Source organism: Acromyrmex echinatior, chromosome 11 (genome assembly GCF_024713525.1).
Source record: "Acromyrmex echinatior isolate Ae372 chromosome 11, ASM2471352v2, whole genome shotgun sequence".
Lineage (NCBI taxonomy): Eukaryota > Metazoa > Arthropoda > Insecta > Hymenoptera > Formicidae > Acromyrmex > Acromyrmex echinatior.
Genome location: NC_141862.1, coordinates 992,567 through 1,010,580, shown reverse-complemented (window position 1 = coordinate 1,010,580; position 18,014 = coordinate 992,567). Strand labels below are relative to the sequence as shown.

The following is an 18,014-nucleotide window of genomic DNA, read 5'->3' as shown; positions in this document are numbered from 1 at the left end:
GCCCGAAAGATGGGAGAAAGTAGTGGCCAGCGATGGACAATACTTTGAATCATAAATGTATAACCAGTTTTTTACAATAAAGCCTCGAATTTCGGAAAAAAACGGTATAAGCAAAGTCGTACGCCTTATATATATATATATATATATATATATATATATGTATGTATATATATATATATATTATATTATATTATACATAGGTAATAATACAAAATATATAATAGTAATACGTATAAAAGATAAAAACATAGAATACATAAAGTGTAAATTAAAATACTAATACTAATACTACATATAAATGTTAGCACGACAACGTTCTTTGAACTGTTCGATCGCACTCATCGCATTGTTGCAGCCACGCGAAATGCTTCACCAGAATAGTGACTTAGCCGCATTGCTCCAGCATTTCACGTTCCATTCGCTCGGTTTTCCATGTCTTTTTTACAGTCTTTTGAACACACTCTTGGAGCACGTGACTCGTTCACATACGTTGCAACACCGCTTTACATCTAGTATGTCGTAATGTTTTATCACCTTGGTATTATATTCATCTATTAAAGTGCACTCTTCACAAGGATGGCATAATTAATTACGCATATACTTATCGCATAGGTCATAAATACTTTTCGAACAAGATTCTCCTCGTAGTATGGCATCACTAACTTGTTCGTTATTATCACTTTAATGCACTTCTCACCATCCGCGAGAATCTTAATACGCCTGCAGCTATATTGAATCTTTTTTTCATTGAGTGATAACATTGTTCCTTTATTAAACCGAAAGCTTTGTATCAAAATCTCTCTTCGAAGTCAATGTGCACCATTTCGTCTCCTAACCATCCGAACCAATATTCCTTTTCATCATTGTTATCGTCATTGATGATGATTTCTTGTTTCGCATCACTTGTACTTATTTCTCGATCGCGTAGGAACTGCACCGGTGATATTCGCACATTTTGTCTCTCCTCCGCGGATCACAGTCTTCAGACACACTTTTCGCGTTCATTTTTGTTCACAATACCGTTCATAATAGTTTTTTTTTTCAACGTGTGCAAAGTGGGCACATGCTGCACGACGGAAATATAATGTACAAAGGTCTTCTGCAATTCGTGCACGACCTGCCATCTAGCCTATCGAAAGAATCAGTCTCATGCTTCCTGAGATACATTCCTCCATCGTCAATGTCAGCTATACGAATCATGCATGATGTGCATATGGTTAAAACACCACTCGTTGTATAATAACTGTGGATCACACAATGTTTAGTACGAGCGTTCAACGTACCGATTTCTGGAGATGACATGAATTTTTCTATGCGGTCTATTTTATACTCGCTCATATCACTAGCACATCCAGTATCGTCGGATAGCATTTCTTCGTCAGACGACTCTATGTCCATTATCTCCTCAAAGTCTACTTCCATTTCATCAAGCACTTCCAACACTTCGTCTTTAATATTCGCGAACTGTTTCTCATTGTTTCTAATATACTCAGTTACGTCGACTCTGTCCTCAACATTTCCGATGTTCTCGAATTCTACATCGTCCATGTCCTCAATGTTTCCGATATTCTCGAACTCTACATCGTCCATGTCCTCAACGTCCATGTCCTTAATGTCCGCATGATCAGCCATATTTTTCACATTACACTTATTGCGGTAATCTTACAAGACGCTAACTGAGGTGCCGCTCGCTGATGATTCATTATATATAATTTGCGACTTCTTTGTCTCTTTGTTTCTCCCGCCCTATTGAATCGCAGCATCGACAATGTGTCATCGATCTCTTCTTAGAAAAAGTATCGTTATCGGCGTTTTTATTAACGCGCCGCGACATGTCACGAGTCTTCCCAGATAAACATCATTATCGACGCTTTTGACCTTGAAAGAAAGAACTATGAGAACGCAGTATGATTTCATCATCTATTCCTCATTGATAACATTTTATTTAGCAGCCGGAACATTGATGATATGTCACCGATCTAGACAAAATATTGGGTCATCTAAAAAGTATCCGCGGTACTTTGTCACTAGATATATGACCATCAACACACATCTAGTGACAAAAAACCGCGGATACTTTTTAGATGACCCAATATATCTTGTCTGCGTAATACCGCGACGCATTTTGGGATGGATGCGGGGTGGCGGATGCGGTGGCGGCGGCCCGCGGAAAATCTCAATGATACGTGGCGGCACATATCATTGGTACTGGTATGTACGTAAACACCGATAGTGCCGGGACTTTCTTGCGCCTTCCCTTCTCTTCCTCGCGCCTACGAATACCTCCCGCGCCCCGTACTCCCCTCTAGTCCCAAGGCTCTAGAACAGGCCTAGTATATCTATTCCGACCTCATCAGGTAGATATCTGAATTATTTATCAAAATATCCACTCATACAAAAGAGAGTAGTAACAGGTGTGATTGTAACAGGATTTTTTTCCTATCCAATCCTGAATTCCATCAAAAAAACTTAGAAATTGAGATTAAGATCTTAATAAATAATGATTATCCGTTAGATTTTATCTTTAAAATGATTTCTCATAGATTAAAATTTCTGATGAAAAATCAAAATCACATCAATAAAGAAAAAAAGAAATCACATCCCATCAAGCGCTTATGGTTTACAGTTCCATTTGTAGATATAATAACATTTCGGACAAATTCAGAAAAATAGTGAATAACAACGTATCTAAAATTGCGTTTTATAACGTCAATAAACTTCGTAGCTTGATTAAGATTCAGAAGGATTCATTTCAGTTCCCAAAAAATGCAGTCTATAAAATTTCTTATAAAGATTTCGATGCCTCTTCGATGTGGGGCAAACCAATCGACAATTTAAAACTCGTATTTCCGAACACCGGAATCATATTATGAGAAAAATCTCTAATCATTGAGTTATTGTAGACCACAAACTGTCTTTTGATCATGAATTTGATTGGGAAGACATACAGATATTGGATAAAGAAATGAATTGTTACAAAAGATTAATATCAGAGAAATATTACATATCAGATCACAAAAAAAAGAGTTTAAATCTCCAAACAGATACTGAATTTTTAGAACATGCCTACACGTCAGTTCTCAGTAACTTTCAAGAAAATTGTTTATGATTACGCACTTTCGATCCTCCTTATGTATTCGCAACAATGATAACACAAGCCATTTGCGTCAGTGCGATCGTAGAGTGAATATCACATTACGTTACATTATTTTATTTGTTTGACGAAAAAATAGCCTTTGGATATAATTACATATCTATTTATTTAATAAGTTTGTTTATTGTACTGGATTGATTATTGCGAACGAACGAGATGCATCAATTTTGATGAGTAACCATTCCGTTCTCTAACCATAACGACCGCTTACTTTAACAACATTACATTTCCTTAGTTTTATTTCACGAAGGTTTTATACTTCCTCTGACCGATAAACTACTAGGAACGCTGAAATCTTTCTGATAAGATGAATGGTTGGCATCATAACTGTCGAATACCCGAGTACAACTCAAATAATCGAACAACTTGCCGTTGATAATGACGTGAAGTAAGTTGAAACGCATTCAGACACATTATCACGAATCAAATAATTATTGTTATATATAATAAATTAACGAAGTCTATTTTCTTATTATATTTGGGTACCTAGCACCGTACTGACTCCCACTTCCCCGTATATTGTTTATTATTTTGTTATAATATTGAGAAGTCTATATAAATTTTATTTTTATTAAAATCACAGTTTTAAATAAAAATCGAGTATTATTTAGTTTTATATACACATATACTTACTGTTAAGCAGTTCATTAATAATTTGGCGCCAATTTGGCATCAAACTTGCTCAAACCTTTGCAGCAAATTCGGTGCCATCTGTGTCAGCAGTAAACTTGTGCCTTTCAGGCAAAGCTTGCGTTACTAAGCAACAAATCGGCACCAAATTGGCAGCAAGCTTTGCGTAGCACTATTTGAAGACAAATTGGCACCAAATTAGTAGCAAGCCTTTGCGTAACGCTACTTGATGACAAATTGGCAGTAAATTGACAGCAAATTTTGCGTAGCGCTATTTGATGATAAATTCGCAGCAAAATCCAAGCAAGATTTAATATTTTGCAACCATTTAAATGGTCATTAACCTAAATCCTACACAACAACACGGAAGTATAATAGTACTAGTAGTATTGAATTGACGATTAATTATTTAATTTACCTAAATATTAAAAATACTATTGTTAGTGCTTTCAATACTAAATAAAATTATTAATCATTGGCAATTTAATAAAAAATGACGGTATTATATTTATAAAAAATACCGATACTTAATACTGTTATCAATATTGATTTTCCTTCTTATTTAATCGATAGGATAAAATAAAGTTATTATGCTTTTATCTTGGAGTCCTTGGGGCTCCCCAATTTAAAAAAAAATTATTTCATTAGAACAAAATTGAAAATCTTTCAATATTACGTTTTTTCTTATCCTAGTCTGTGATTTCTTAAATACGAGAAATTTAACTCCTTGTGTCACTCTGAGCGATGAGCGATGCCACGAACTATCTAATGATGTTTCATCAAAATATCAAATTTTGCTCGGATTTTGTCGCGAATTTGTCGTCAAATAACGTTACGCAAAATTTGCTGCCAATTTGTCATCAGACATCGCTACGCAAAGCTTGCTGTCAATTTGATATCAATTTGTCTTCAAACAGTGATACGCAAAGCTTGCTGTCAATTTGATATCAATTTGTCTTCAAACAGTGATACGCAAAGCTTGCTGTCAATTTAGTGTTAATTTGTATAAATATATTTGCACATATTTTGTTATCAATTGGCTGCCAAATTGTTACATCAGATTTTGTTACAAATTGCCGACATTGTTTAATATATCAAATCTTGCTGCCAATTAACAACAATTTGTATCCTTTTTGCTAGCAAGACTTTTGTTAACAAGATTATACAAGATTCGTTTTCGACAAATTTTGGCTATCTAGATATATATTATTTATATAAAACTAATAAATCATCAAATTAATACTATATCACCAATTTCTTACTCTTAATTCACAGAAATTTTTAGTTTTAGTGAACAGGTACGTGAATTTTAAAAACGTCGGTCTTTAACAATATAATTATCTTGTTGGTGATGAATATCAAGCATCGATTTCATGTGTTAACTATTTTGACGCTAAAAATAAGCGTCGAGCTCACTGAGTCGATTGAGCGTTAATACGAAAAGGCACCTTAAGGGGGGAAACCACAGTAGAGCACAGTAGAGAAAAAGTAAGTATATGGTATTTTCGGGAATTTTTTTTGGCTCAATGAAATGATCAATCAAAAATTTGTAAAATAAGCATTATAATATTATGAATGAAGTACAAATAAGAATTTTTTCATACATTTTTGGTACAAAATGGCGGCTGTGCCGCACTTGTCCGATGACGACTATTTTTGAAGGAGGGACCATGGGCGGACATCTAGAGTCCTTAATTTTTGATCTGGAACAAAAAATGACAGTTTTTTAGGTTCTATATATCAATAGCTATGGAAGTACGTAGGATTTTTTCGATATATTAATTTTTCGCAAAATGGTGCACGTTTTAAGGAAAACTTGCAAATTTAACAAAAAAAAACGCCATAAAATTGTTGATAAAAAAAACCATGTAATATAAAAAAAACCCTACGCACTTCCATAGAGAAAGGTATTCTGAATATACTGTCAAAATTTGAAACCGATCGATAAAGATTTATTCGAGTTATGTGTCCGCCCAGTTTAAAAAAAGTGGTTTCGAGAAAAACGCGTTTAAAGTTTTAAATACTGTAAAATCATATAATATTTTTATATACCTCTAATCTGCGATGCCTGCGCCATACAATTGGCCTTCTTCATCTATCTCCTGCTCTTGTTTGGCCTTTCGAATTGTTTTCAGATCGATGCGGGCCTATTTTGCGCCCTCACTCAAAGATTGTTCCGCTTTCTGTATGCGTTTCTCATCCAAGTCCATGCATAGTTCGTGACTTTTTGGGCCAATTTTCATGCCCATGACCTGGATTATATGTAAAATTGATATTAATCCGTCATTAAAAACACACGAAGCGATGTTCGTAGCAATGTCGATGATTATTTTGCCGGAATTCATAGTTTTCGGAGCCATCGCCCACACTGTCGAGTTGAAGCTCTCATTGCTGTTTTGAGTGAAACCCCCGATGCAGCGAGTGAGAAGATCATCCGTAGTGAGTTGTTCGTAAACTGGCTTAATTGCTTCATAAACTATATCAGACATTAGTGATTTGTGCGTATAGGTAGCCAAAGTGTTAGAAGATTTCGCCCTTTGCCACGAGCTCCATGAATTTTCTCCAGTCGGGCAATCGTCGTGTTGGGGATGGTTATCCGTAGATATTTTGTGAAGTAATGTGGCCCATATAACTGTCTTCATTTTTTCGACTGATTCGCAATTTCTACGAATAACTAACCCGAAATATATTGACAGTTCGTCGATCAGTTTGCCTGTCAATTGACATTCGGTTTACTAACGTTACACACGTGTTCTTTGAATGTATATTACATATGGTGATACCTATAGGCATTCTTAAGTACTATAGACTTTTCGGAGGGAAGTTCCTTCTCCATCGACTGTCATTATACCTGCTCCCGTACTCATAAATTACAGCGCGCGCCGGAATCACAAAAGGCGCTCGGAGCATACCTGAGAGGCGTTGCCGCAGAATGGAAAATTTGGGTATTCCGAAATTTTTGCGGCACTCCATCTTATAGTATATTATTCTTAAGACCCTAAAGCACCTTATAAGCGAAAAAAAATTTTTTCGATTTTTTCAAACTTTTACTGTGGTTTCCCCCCTTAAGTACTTACGTGTGAACATGATTGCGAAACACACCCTGAATGTTAATGAATGTATAGCTGTAATATATTTGGTCAATATGGATGTGTCAACAAGATGGAACATTTAAAATGTATTTATTTCATAAAGAAGTTTATTTCTAAAATAAGTTTTATTTCAGCGAAGAAAACTTGCAACAATTGCAAAATAGCATTAAAAAAATAAACAATATTAGTTTACACTTCATGAAACAGATGACGTTCCTAGCAAACAATTAAGAAATATTTTTAAAATATTTATTAGAAATATGTATTTATTTATATTTTTAATAAACGTTATATGAAATATTTAGTCTTATTTTAATATTTTGAAAAAAAACTTGTGAAAAGTACATTAAAATATTTATATATAATAGTATTTCACAAAATAAATAATAATAAATATTTATCATAAATTTTCGTAAATATTCTATATTGTTTGAGTTATTTCAATTTTCAATTACAACTAAATAATATTAAATTAATAATGAATATTATTTGTTCATTTTTCATTAATAAATATTTGTTTGGGTTGTATTTGACAACGAACACTAGGCAATTCGGAATTTCAGAAAATTCTGAAACATTGTCTGCGAATAGTTTATTTGTAATATAAAATAATTTTTTATTCATGTGAAATTATAGTTTTTTAAAGAGTATACTACATGGGCTGAAAAGTCCAGGGATTTTTAATGAAAACAAGCGTTTCTTGGGTAAAGTTATATTTATTCCTTAACATAGTTGCCTTCGAGGGCGATACACTTGGAATAGCGATTTTCCAACATTTCGATGTCCTTTCTGTAGTACGAAACGTCCAGGCCTTCGAAATACCCCTCGGTTTCCGCGATGACTTCCTCATTCGATGTCTCTTTCCCTGGAGCCACCGCTTAAGGTTTGGGAACAGATAATAGTCGCTGGGGGCCAAGTCTGGAGAATACGGTGAGTGAGCAACCAATTCGAATCGTAATTGGTCCAATTTGACCATCGCTTTCAAGAACGTGTGTGACGGTGCGTTATCGTGATGGTACAGAACTTTTTTCTTCGCCATATGGAGCCATTTTTTCTTTATTTCGTCGTTTAGTTTGTCCAATAACGCTGCATAATACTCTCCCGTAACTTGTTCTTCCCTTCTGTAATCGATGAAGATTATGCCATGCGCATCCCAAAAAACGGAGGCCATAACCTTCCCGGCCGAGCATTGGTCTTTTGGCCGCTTTGGTCGGCTTTCGTGGCTTTTTAGCCACTCTGCAGACTACCTATTGGACTCAGGCGTATGGTAATGGACCTACGTCACAAAACGTCGAAAAAAGTCCGCTCGATTACGCTGCAACAACGCCAAACCGGCCGTTGAATCATCAACGCGCTGCTGTTTTTGGTCGATGGTCAGCAAACGCGGCACCCATCGTGCCGATAGTTTTTTCATTTTCAAAACATCGTGCAAAATGTATTCCGCCCGTTCTTTTGAGATGCCCACGGCCTCAGTTAACTCGCGCAATTTCACTTTACGATCACTCAAAACGATTCGATGCACTTGCTTTGCGATTTCCGCATTCGTAGCTCTCTCTTTTGGCCTTCCAGAACGAGGTGCGTCTTCAGTGCTTGTACGACCCATTTTAAATTCACTAAACCATCGATAAACTGTTGTTCTCGAAGGAGCAGATGTGGGTTAACATTTCTGCAACTATTTCAATGATTGTTCAGAAGTTTTTCCCATCAAAAAACAATGTTTGATCAAGATGCGATATTCCTGTTTTTCCATTTTTTTTACGAAGGCGAAAGTAACGCCACTTAAACGATTGTAAACGAATGAACGAAATGTCATGAAACTTCATACATAAACTAGTGACAGATGAACCTCTCGAAATGAATCATGTTCATTTTCTAGTGGCGTCACCTATTGAAAAATCCCGGGACTTTTCAGCCCATGTAGTACTTGTAAAAAAAATCAGTTTTTCTCTTTTGAAACAAATATCATTAAAACTGTAATAATTATAATTTAAACATGTGTTTATTACATTTATTTATTGTATACCACCACCCCCATCCCTAATTTTCAAAAAATTTTATTATAATTATGAAGTACTCTTGAAACTATTCATATTTTCAGAATATTTTTTGTATCTCTTACAATTTTAACGATATTCACTTCGAAAGAAAAGAATTTATTTTTTTCAAAGATATTTTACTACTTAAAACCATAATTCCGCATGAACAAAAAATAATTTTGTATTATAAATGAACTATTCTATTGTACTTGCACACAATGTTTCAGAATTTTCTAAATGTTTGGCCCTTGTCTATATGTACATCTTGTCTATATACGAGGTACTGAAAATCTAAATAATTTTGATTACGTATACTATACTGTACTAACAACTGGCAGTAATATATGAACACGGCCGACGTTAACCTTTTTTATGTTCAGTGTGAGGAAATTTCGAGAGACTGCGCCCGAAAAGTAAAAGCGATTTTGGCAATTTGATGTACAATAACTCAAAACTGTTCATTATTTTACTTCGTGCCCATGGAAACTTTTGATCAGGATGATCAGAACTACAACATGTTACAAATTTAGTCAAATTAGGGGCCCATTTTCCGTATGTTTTGTGCGGGGTCCTTTGTCCCTTTTAAAGCTCTAGATATACCAAATTAGCGCAAAAGTCCTCCATTTTCGACTTACTAGCCATACCATATACTAATAATACTAAGCGCTTATTGGACTACAGATACCACTAGGTCGAAAATGATGGTCGAAATAGCCAATAGGAAAATTGTCGGCATTTCGACTCAGATAAAAGGATTAATAATAGTTGCTTTCCATTTACACCATTCTCAAATAATTCTCACTTGTGACATCATAACTCAGTTAAATGCGCGTTCCATTCTGACAAATAAGATTTAACTGTTTTTGCTTATATTCTGTTTAAGACCGTATGCTTTTGTTTCTGCTCCATCTCTTTTGTTATGTATTAATTTATAAAATAAATTAAATGATAAAGGCTACGAGTCAATGCTAAATGTTATGTGCTAATAATTAAATTTTAATCTTACAATAATTTAAATACAATGCTAAACGTTTCGACCAACATTTGGTCATTCTCAGTAACATAATATATAAATAAAAATGTCGCAAAATTACAAAAGTATTTAATAATATACTAAATAATAAAAACGTGTTCAAATATAATTTGTAACGATTCCTATAATTAAAATTGTCAATAATCTACTTCTTCTACTTTCATCATTTTTTCAATATTCATCTGCATATGGTGATAAAAATACCTCCATCCAACTAATGTTTCCTCGCAATTGCATAGTTAAGAGTTAAAAAATAATAAATATATAAAAATTAAATCGCATCGACATGCTCTGGATCGACGTTAATTTAAAAAAAAAACCAATTTGTGAATGTAGTCCTAAACAATTAAAATAAATTAATAAAATAGTTGAGTTGAAATAATAAAATAATTGCGGAAAAAAATTTTTCCGTCATATCTATTTATGCATTTAAATCGATTACAAGATTCTCAATCATCGATGAAATACATATATGTGCCATAAAAATGTTCTCAACTCATCAATTAATAAAATTCAAAATTGCAAGGTAAAAATTTCCCTTCTTTTAAATGTTCACAATTTATCACAAATTATATAAACAAATTATATAAACAGCACAAAAGCAAAGCGGATAATGACACAGCAAGAAAGAGGAGAATAATATTAAGGAAATGGAAGGGGAAAAAAATAAATAGTGGAAAGGTAATAAGGAAGAGGAATAATTAAGAAGGAGATAATAACTATAAAATAGGAATCAGAAAGAAATTCTATGTTATTTTGCCTGTTTAATCCATGCTCCTGTTTTTTAATGTATATCATTTCCGAGATCAGTCTTTTATTATAAGATGGTTCATTATCTAAAATTTCCATGTCATCCCATTGAAAGTCATGTTCGTAAGTCAGGCGATGGTTAGAAATTACTGATGGTAATTCTGTTTTTTTATTGATATCACTCATATGTTCAGATATTCTAGTTCTTAATTGTCGTTTAGTTTAACTTACATATGTCGTTTAGTTTAACACATATGTCACATCACAATCATGACAAGAGATCTTCTACTACTTTCTGATGCGACATATGGTCCAGCTTATCCTTGCCTCGATGTATTTTTTTAAAGTATTTGGGATGGTAAATGATATTTTTTTATTAATACCAGCCGCAACTAGAAAAAACAATTCGGAGATGGTTTTCACATATGGTATACTAAAAAAATCTATTCTTAATTTTAATATTCTTGTTTTGGTGAGTGTGATTGACAGATTTGTTACAATGATATTAGATTCTGGTAAGTATATTTGAAAAAATAAAACTAAGAGGATAGCCGTTATTTAATAATATCTGAATCTTTTCTCTGAAATTTTTTGTTGGAATTTTGGATACGACAAAAGAACTGCTGTCAACCATATTATAAATAATTCCTTTTTTGTGACAAATTGGATGTTGAGAGTAAAAATTCAAATTCCCGAAAAAGTTGATTTTTTTGTAACCATCGAATATAATCCTATCATTTTCAATAATCAAAGTTACATCCAAGAAACTCAGTCTGTTACCATCACCAACTTCAATTGTGAACTGCAAACATTCATGAAATGAGTTGTAAATGTTTAAAATCTCATTAAAAAATTCCTTAGGAGCAGCCAAAAGAATCCACACATCTAAAATAGAAGAATAATTCGCAAAGTAATCGCTTGTCCTCTCTTCAAGGTCTTTTAAAACCATATTCTCTATGATCGAGAATAACGGTGAACCCATAGGGGTATCAAAAACGTGTTTATAAAATTTCTTATTAAAAGTGAACACCATTGAGTTCAAAACTAATTTTATAGCTATTATAAATTCATCTTTCGATATATGAACGCTTTTTTCAACATAATGCCATCTCTTACTAATACTTTCAATAATCAACTCTATAGATACATTGGTAAATAATGATACAACATCTAAAGAAGATAATAATTATTAGCATCCAGCATAAAAAAGTCAATAATTATTAGCACCTAACATCCAGCATTGAATCGTAGTCTTCATTATTTAATTAGTTTTTTAAATCTTGAGTTTAAATTTATTAATTTTTTAGTATTAATTTATAAACAAATACAGATCGATGATGAATAAATCACTTTTTCATTATCATTTCTTAGCTTGGTTAACAATTACCAGCGTATAATATTGTTTCCCTCCGATCTTCTTTTGTTCAATGTTAAGACAGAAACAAATGAAGATCCAGGCCGAATAAATCGGTTGTCATCTTTTGAATTAGTTAACAAATATAGTGTACAATTTGATTTTCATTCGATCTCCTTTTGTTAAATAATAAATTATAAACAAATGGAGATCGAGATCGAATAAATTGCTTTGTCATTATCATTTCCTAACTTAGTTAATACCAAATAATTTCGTTTTCCTTCGATCTCCTGTTGTTAGATATTAATTATAAATAAATAGAAATAAATCGCTTTTTTATTCATCATTTTCTAGCTTAGTTCACAAATACTACCATAACGTAAAGTTTCGTTGTTATCTGATTTCCTTTTATTAAATATTAAGTTATAAACAAATGAAGATCGAATAAATTGCTTTGTCATTATGATTTCCTAGCTTAGTTAACCAGTGTTTAATTTCATTTCAGTTCGATATTTATTGTTAAATATTAAGTTATAAACAAGTGGAGATTGAGATCAAATAAATAATTACTTTTTCATTATTATTTCCTAGTTCAATTAGTAATTACTAGCGTGTAATTTTCATCGTCATCACGTGCAATGTTGCGAATAATACCAACGCTGGTCTGCTGATTAGATAGATACAAAATCAAAAGCCATTATCTATTATCAAAAAAATGAACCGTATATTTCTCTTTTAGTCGACGACGTTAATAATGAACAAATGATGTATCTTAAAATCAAAAATTCAAATTTTGCATCGCAATATCTCCGCTTGGATACGTACGTAGGATACGTAGAGAAAAAATAAAAACACTTTCATTATATTCCGAGTGAATGCAACCATTGAGCACGATTATTTGATCGATTCAGCCCTTATAGAGATCTGGAGACACGGTAACGTGTCGGCGCTAAGCATAAAGTGAGACATTGCCGTGCCTCCTTTGCACAAACCGGCGAGTTCCGCAAGATTATCGGATATCAATATAACAGCTATCCCAATAGAGTTTTAAGTACACTTAATCAATAACTCACACTCCGATTGTATTATACGTGCTTTTATTTTTTCTTTACCTATAAGCGGAAATATTGTGACGCAAAATTCGTATCTGTAACTTTTCAGTTTTATATATACGTCAGATTAATATATACGTCATCGTTGACCACATTCAGCACATTCCTTTGGTGTTTTTCTGACATTCTTTACACAAGCAGCGCTAGTGATATACATGATATACATGACAGCGAGCTCTGCGATCTATACTACGAGTGTCTCGATTTTTTCAAAACAAGGATTGTAAAGTCGATAATAATAATACGCTGGTAATAATAAAATAATTGCTAATTAAATTAGGAAATGATAATGAAAAGCGATTTATTCGATCTCAATCTTCATTTGTTTATAACTTAATATTTAATAAAAGGAGATCGAACGGAAATGAAATTATACACTACTATTTGTTTATTAAGCTAGAAAATGACAAGAAAGATGCGATTTATTCGATCTCGATTTCCATTTGTTTATAACTTAATATTTAACAAAAAGAGATCGGAGAGAAATGAAATTATACATTTGTTAAGTAACAAGGAGATAATATGAAATGCGAAATACGAATGTGCCTTATACCATTCGAAAGGCGGGGTCGAGAGTGTAAAAAGTGTAAAAAGAATTGAGTGCATGGGCATTTGTTTAAGAGATATTTGCGTGTGAAGTTGAACAATCGGCCTGCTGCGCGATAAATATTGTGAAAGGTAGGGGTAAAGCAAAAAGTGGCTGAGGAGCTTAAGGCGCGCGCGGTACTACTTTTACATCTGACGAAGAGAATTTGAGACCACGCAGTATCCATTTTTTTTATTTCATTTTTGTTTCATTTCATATTTCATTTCATTTTTTATTTCAACATACGAGTCAAAATTATCATTAAGCGAATTCAAAATTGTCCAGATAATCTTATTGACGTAAACAAAATAAATTTGAATTCGCGATATGATGCAATAAAAATTCAATCATTAACTCATTATTTATTATTATATATGCTTCAAAATTTAAAAATATGTAATACTATTTGCATGGTATTATACGTATAAAAGTTAGCAAATGAACGTGAAATTTTTTATAATGTTAATCAATTATATTTCCCTGCAAATCTACATAACTTGAAATGTAATTTGAGTAACATGAATTATTGTTTTATTAAATGTTTGTGATGTGCGGGTTATTTATGTTTTCATGCTTTTACATTAATTTTCACCCACAACATTGTACGGCAATGTCCGAATTTTATAATAATAATGATGAATAAAAAAATAAATATGAAACGAAATATTATTTTATAAAATTTTCATTTTTTTTTCCATCAATAAGATTATCTGGACAATTTTGAATTCGCTTAATGATAATTTTGACTTGTCTGTTCTGTTGAAATAAAAAATGAAATAAAATAAAAAAATGAAATAAAAAAAATGCATACTGCGTAATTTCAAACTCTTCGTCAGATGTAAAAAGTACCGCGCGTGCCTTAAGCCCCTCAACCACCGCGTTTCTTGCTTTACCCCAACATATTTACAGTACTTACCATGCAGCAGGCCGATTGTTTAACTTCACACGCAAATATCTCTTAAACAAGGGCCCATACATCCTACCCTTTTACACTTTTTAAACACTCGGTCTCGCCTTTTGAATGGAATAGGGCACATTCCAATTCGTATTTCGCATTTTTACCATCTCCTTGTAGATTAGAAAATGATAATAAAGCGATTTGTTTATAATTAATATTTTACGCTGGTATGTTAATTAAGCTAGGAAATGATAATGAAAAAGCGATTTATTTGTCATCGAACTCAATTTGTTTATAATTAATATTTAACAAAGAGATCAAACGGAAATTAAATTATACACTGGTATTTGTTAACTAAGCTAGAAAATGATAATACAATAATGACAATACAATCTATCTGATGTTAATCTTCATTTGTTTATAACTTTATATTTAACAAAAGGAAATCGAACAGAAATAAAGTTATATACTGGTAATTGTCAACTAATCAAGGAATTGATAATAAAAAAATCTCTTCGTTTATAAATTCGTTTATAAATTGATACATAACAAAAGGAGATTGAATGGAAAAGAAATTATACAGTGATATTTATTAATTAAGCTGGGAAATGATAAAGAAAAAATGATATATTAGAAAAGTATATTCGATCTCCATTTGTTTATAACTTATATTTAACAAAAGAAGATCGGATGAAAACAAAATTATATGCTGGTATTTGTTATCACTACAAAATACTTGATGTACAAACTTACTTTTTTAAAAAAGGTAAAAAAAAAAACACTAAGAATACGTGCTTCTCGAATAAAATCTGAGTATCTAATCCTATTAATAGTAGTTTTAATTTTTTTTTCAAGGATATTCTTTTTAAAGGTCTTCTTATTTCAATCCAAGTAATGGCAACTTTAATCCCCTGTCAAAAATTATTATTCCTCAGAAAAAACTAATGAAAAAATTAAAACCTAGATGCTACATCTTAACTAATAAAATTAAATTCTATCAAATTAAAAAGTGAAATACACGTGATACTATCTTTTATTTAATTCTAATGATATGAATCATTCGTATAAAAGATTTGACATCCACAAAATTGGCGCTAAGTTAAATTTCTCAAAATTTTATGTACATGTTCCACAAGAACGGACTGTTTCTCCTTAAAAAAATACAGAATTGTTAAAAATTTAATTTAATTCTGTTAATAAATTCTATAAATTAAAATGCGTTTACTTAATAAGTTATCCAATCTCCTTTGTTATCAAGTATGGTCTGGCAGCGGCGGGGCATGCTTTCCACGAGATTTTCAGTTATTATCTCAGAAAGAGATCTCCAGATTTCTCGTACATAACGAACGAACTACTATAAATTAAAAACCTTCTTTTTCCTGAGTTTGACCTTCATGATTGTCCACACGTTTTCGATAGGATTGGTATCAGGCGACTAGGAAGGCAATCCATTGTCATGATGCCATTTTCACGTTTCCGCTCCATGCACGATTTCGATATTTTGGGTCGTTGTCCTTTTGAAACACTCATGAACTATTGTCTGAGCTAAACCATCTTTGAGCAGACTTCAAATACTTTTGATAAATCATGTTTATTTTCTGTGCATTCAGATTGTCCGTGAAGAGATATAAATATATATACCAAATCCCTGTTTACAGAAGCATCCCCACACGTGTACTTTCACTGGGTGTTTTACTGTACGTTGAACAATGGGATTGTGACGAGTCGATCACGCATACCTTCTAGAAATCCAGGTCCAAAAGGATGATCGGTAAAAATTACATTCAAATCACGGCCGGGCAAAATCACGGTCAATATTAGCCTTTACTGCATCGTTTTTCGATGTGTATTTTACTCAAAAAAGGTTTAACTTTGTGGATTGCCAACCATATTCGGAATCAAACAATCAGACATCGTCGTCTAATAGTATTAAGGCTTATTTCTACATCTTTTTTCAATAAAAGATTTTTTGTTCTCCGTAATGAACATTCAGGATTCTTCTCAAATATCTTGATAATTTCTTTGTCGTCTTTTTTGAGTACCACATTCCGGTAGATCGTCAACACTTTTTGTTTCGTTATAACAAATCCCTCTGACTTTTTCATGTAGACTTTTTCCAGCAGCTGCATATGACCTTTTCGGTCCTTTCGGATGTGTGCAAAGAAACACTGCTTCAAAACGACTTGCATACGCAGCACTCATTGTGTTTATTTTGCTCCGTTACAGATAAAACAAGTTACAATAATCTCAAAATATTCTTCCGAATTGTTCAGAGAATCGGAAAAATCGAACTTTACATCTGTGCGCCATTTATTAATGAGATGCGGAACCGTATACTCTTGTGGAACAGACTGCATCATTCATAAAAAAAGATTTGATATCAAGATTTGATAACAATTGGCGCCAAATTAAATTCCAAGTAATTCGGATACCAAAATTAAATAAATAATATTAATGATGTATCGTTCTTATAAAAAGTTTGACAACAACTAATGCCAACTTAAATCTCATTCCCAATTAAGTAAAGAATATAATTCGTAATTGCGTTACCTTATCCATTTAAGTGTTACCACAAAAAGTTAAAGGATGATATCTAATAGATTGATCGGGTATCTAATATTGCAAATGAGATCGGCGATGATATATACAAGTATATATATATATATATATATATTTTTTTTTTTTTTTCAAGCTAACAATAGAATCAGTATATGTGATATTTAGGACCAATTGATTCCTATATTTTCCCCCACCCCCTGATTATTCCCATCAAAGACAAAGAAACTCATAAATATAAATTAAGATATGCAAAATGCACAGCGATCAAAAAGCAATTAATTATAATTAGTAATTAATAATTAGTAATTTGATTCCACTTTGGAAGTGCAAATTGAGTGAAGTGATTACCGAGGACGGCTCCTCCTTAGCAAGATCCAACAAAGGGACGTCCTTCCTATTATATTCCTAAATTAGACTGCAGGTCACCGAAAAGTAAGTCTAAGGCAACTCAATTCATTATACAATTTAAGATTTATTTGGTATTATTGCAAGTAATAAGACAAGTAGAAAATCAAATTGTGAACGAATTTAGAAACTCTTCCGACTCCACTAGATCCACTTCTCAGTTAGAATTGACTTCACCTCCTCCGGAAATTTCTTATTCCTCAATCATAAACCCAAATAGTACTATATCTGTCAAAATTCCGTCAACTTCCCTTGCACCTTCTCAAAGCGACCATTCCTCTTACATAAATCTATCCAATCAATCACCTACCTTCTGAACAAATTTATGTCTCACATCCTAATCTCATTAACTCAAATGATTTAGAAGAATTATCTCCTTCGAATTACCAACTTCCCAATTCTTTC

General features: G+C 32.6%; 2 protein-coding genes across 2 annotated transcripts in view; both read right to left on the bottom strand.

Annotated features, from left to right (window-relative positions):
- Positions 1 to 18,014, bottom strand: part of LOC105152315 (protein spaetzle) — a 65,117-nt gene that overhangs the window by 42,910 nt on the left and 4,193 nt on the right. The window lies entirely within an intron of this gene.
- LOC147907992 (uncharacterized) lies at positions 539 to 6,426 on the bottom strand. The gene has a single exon (XM_087411494.1). It carries the CDS (start codon positions 6,424 to 6,426, stop codon positions 5,932 to 5,934), a length of 495 nt encoding a protein of 164 aa, XP_087267620.1. The 3' UTR covers positions 539 to 5,931.

Excerpts from the sequence above, each read along its gene's own strand:
- LOC147907992 (XM_087411494.1), bottom strand. The coding sequence starts at position 6,426 with ATGAAGACAGTTATATGGGCCACATTACTTCACAAAATATCTACGGAT.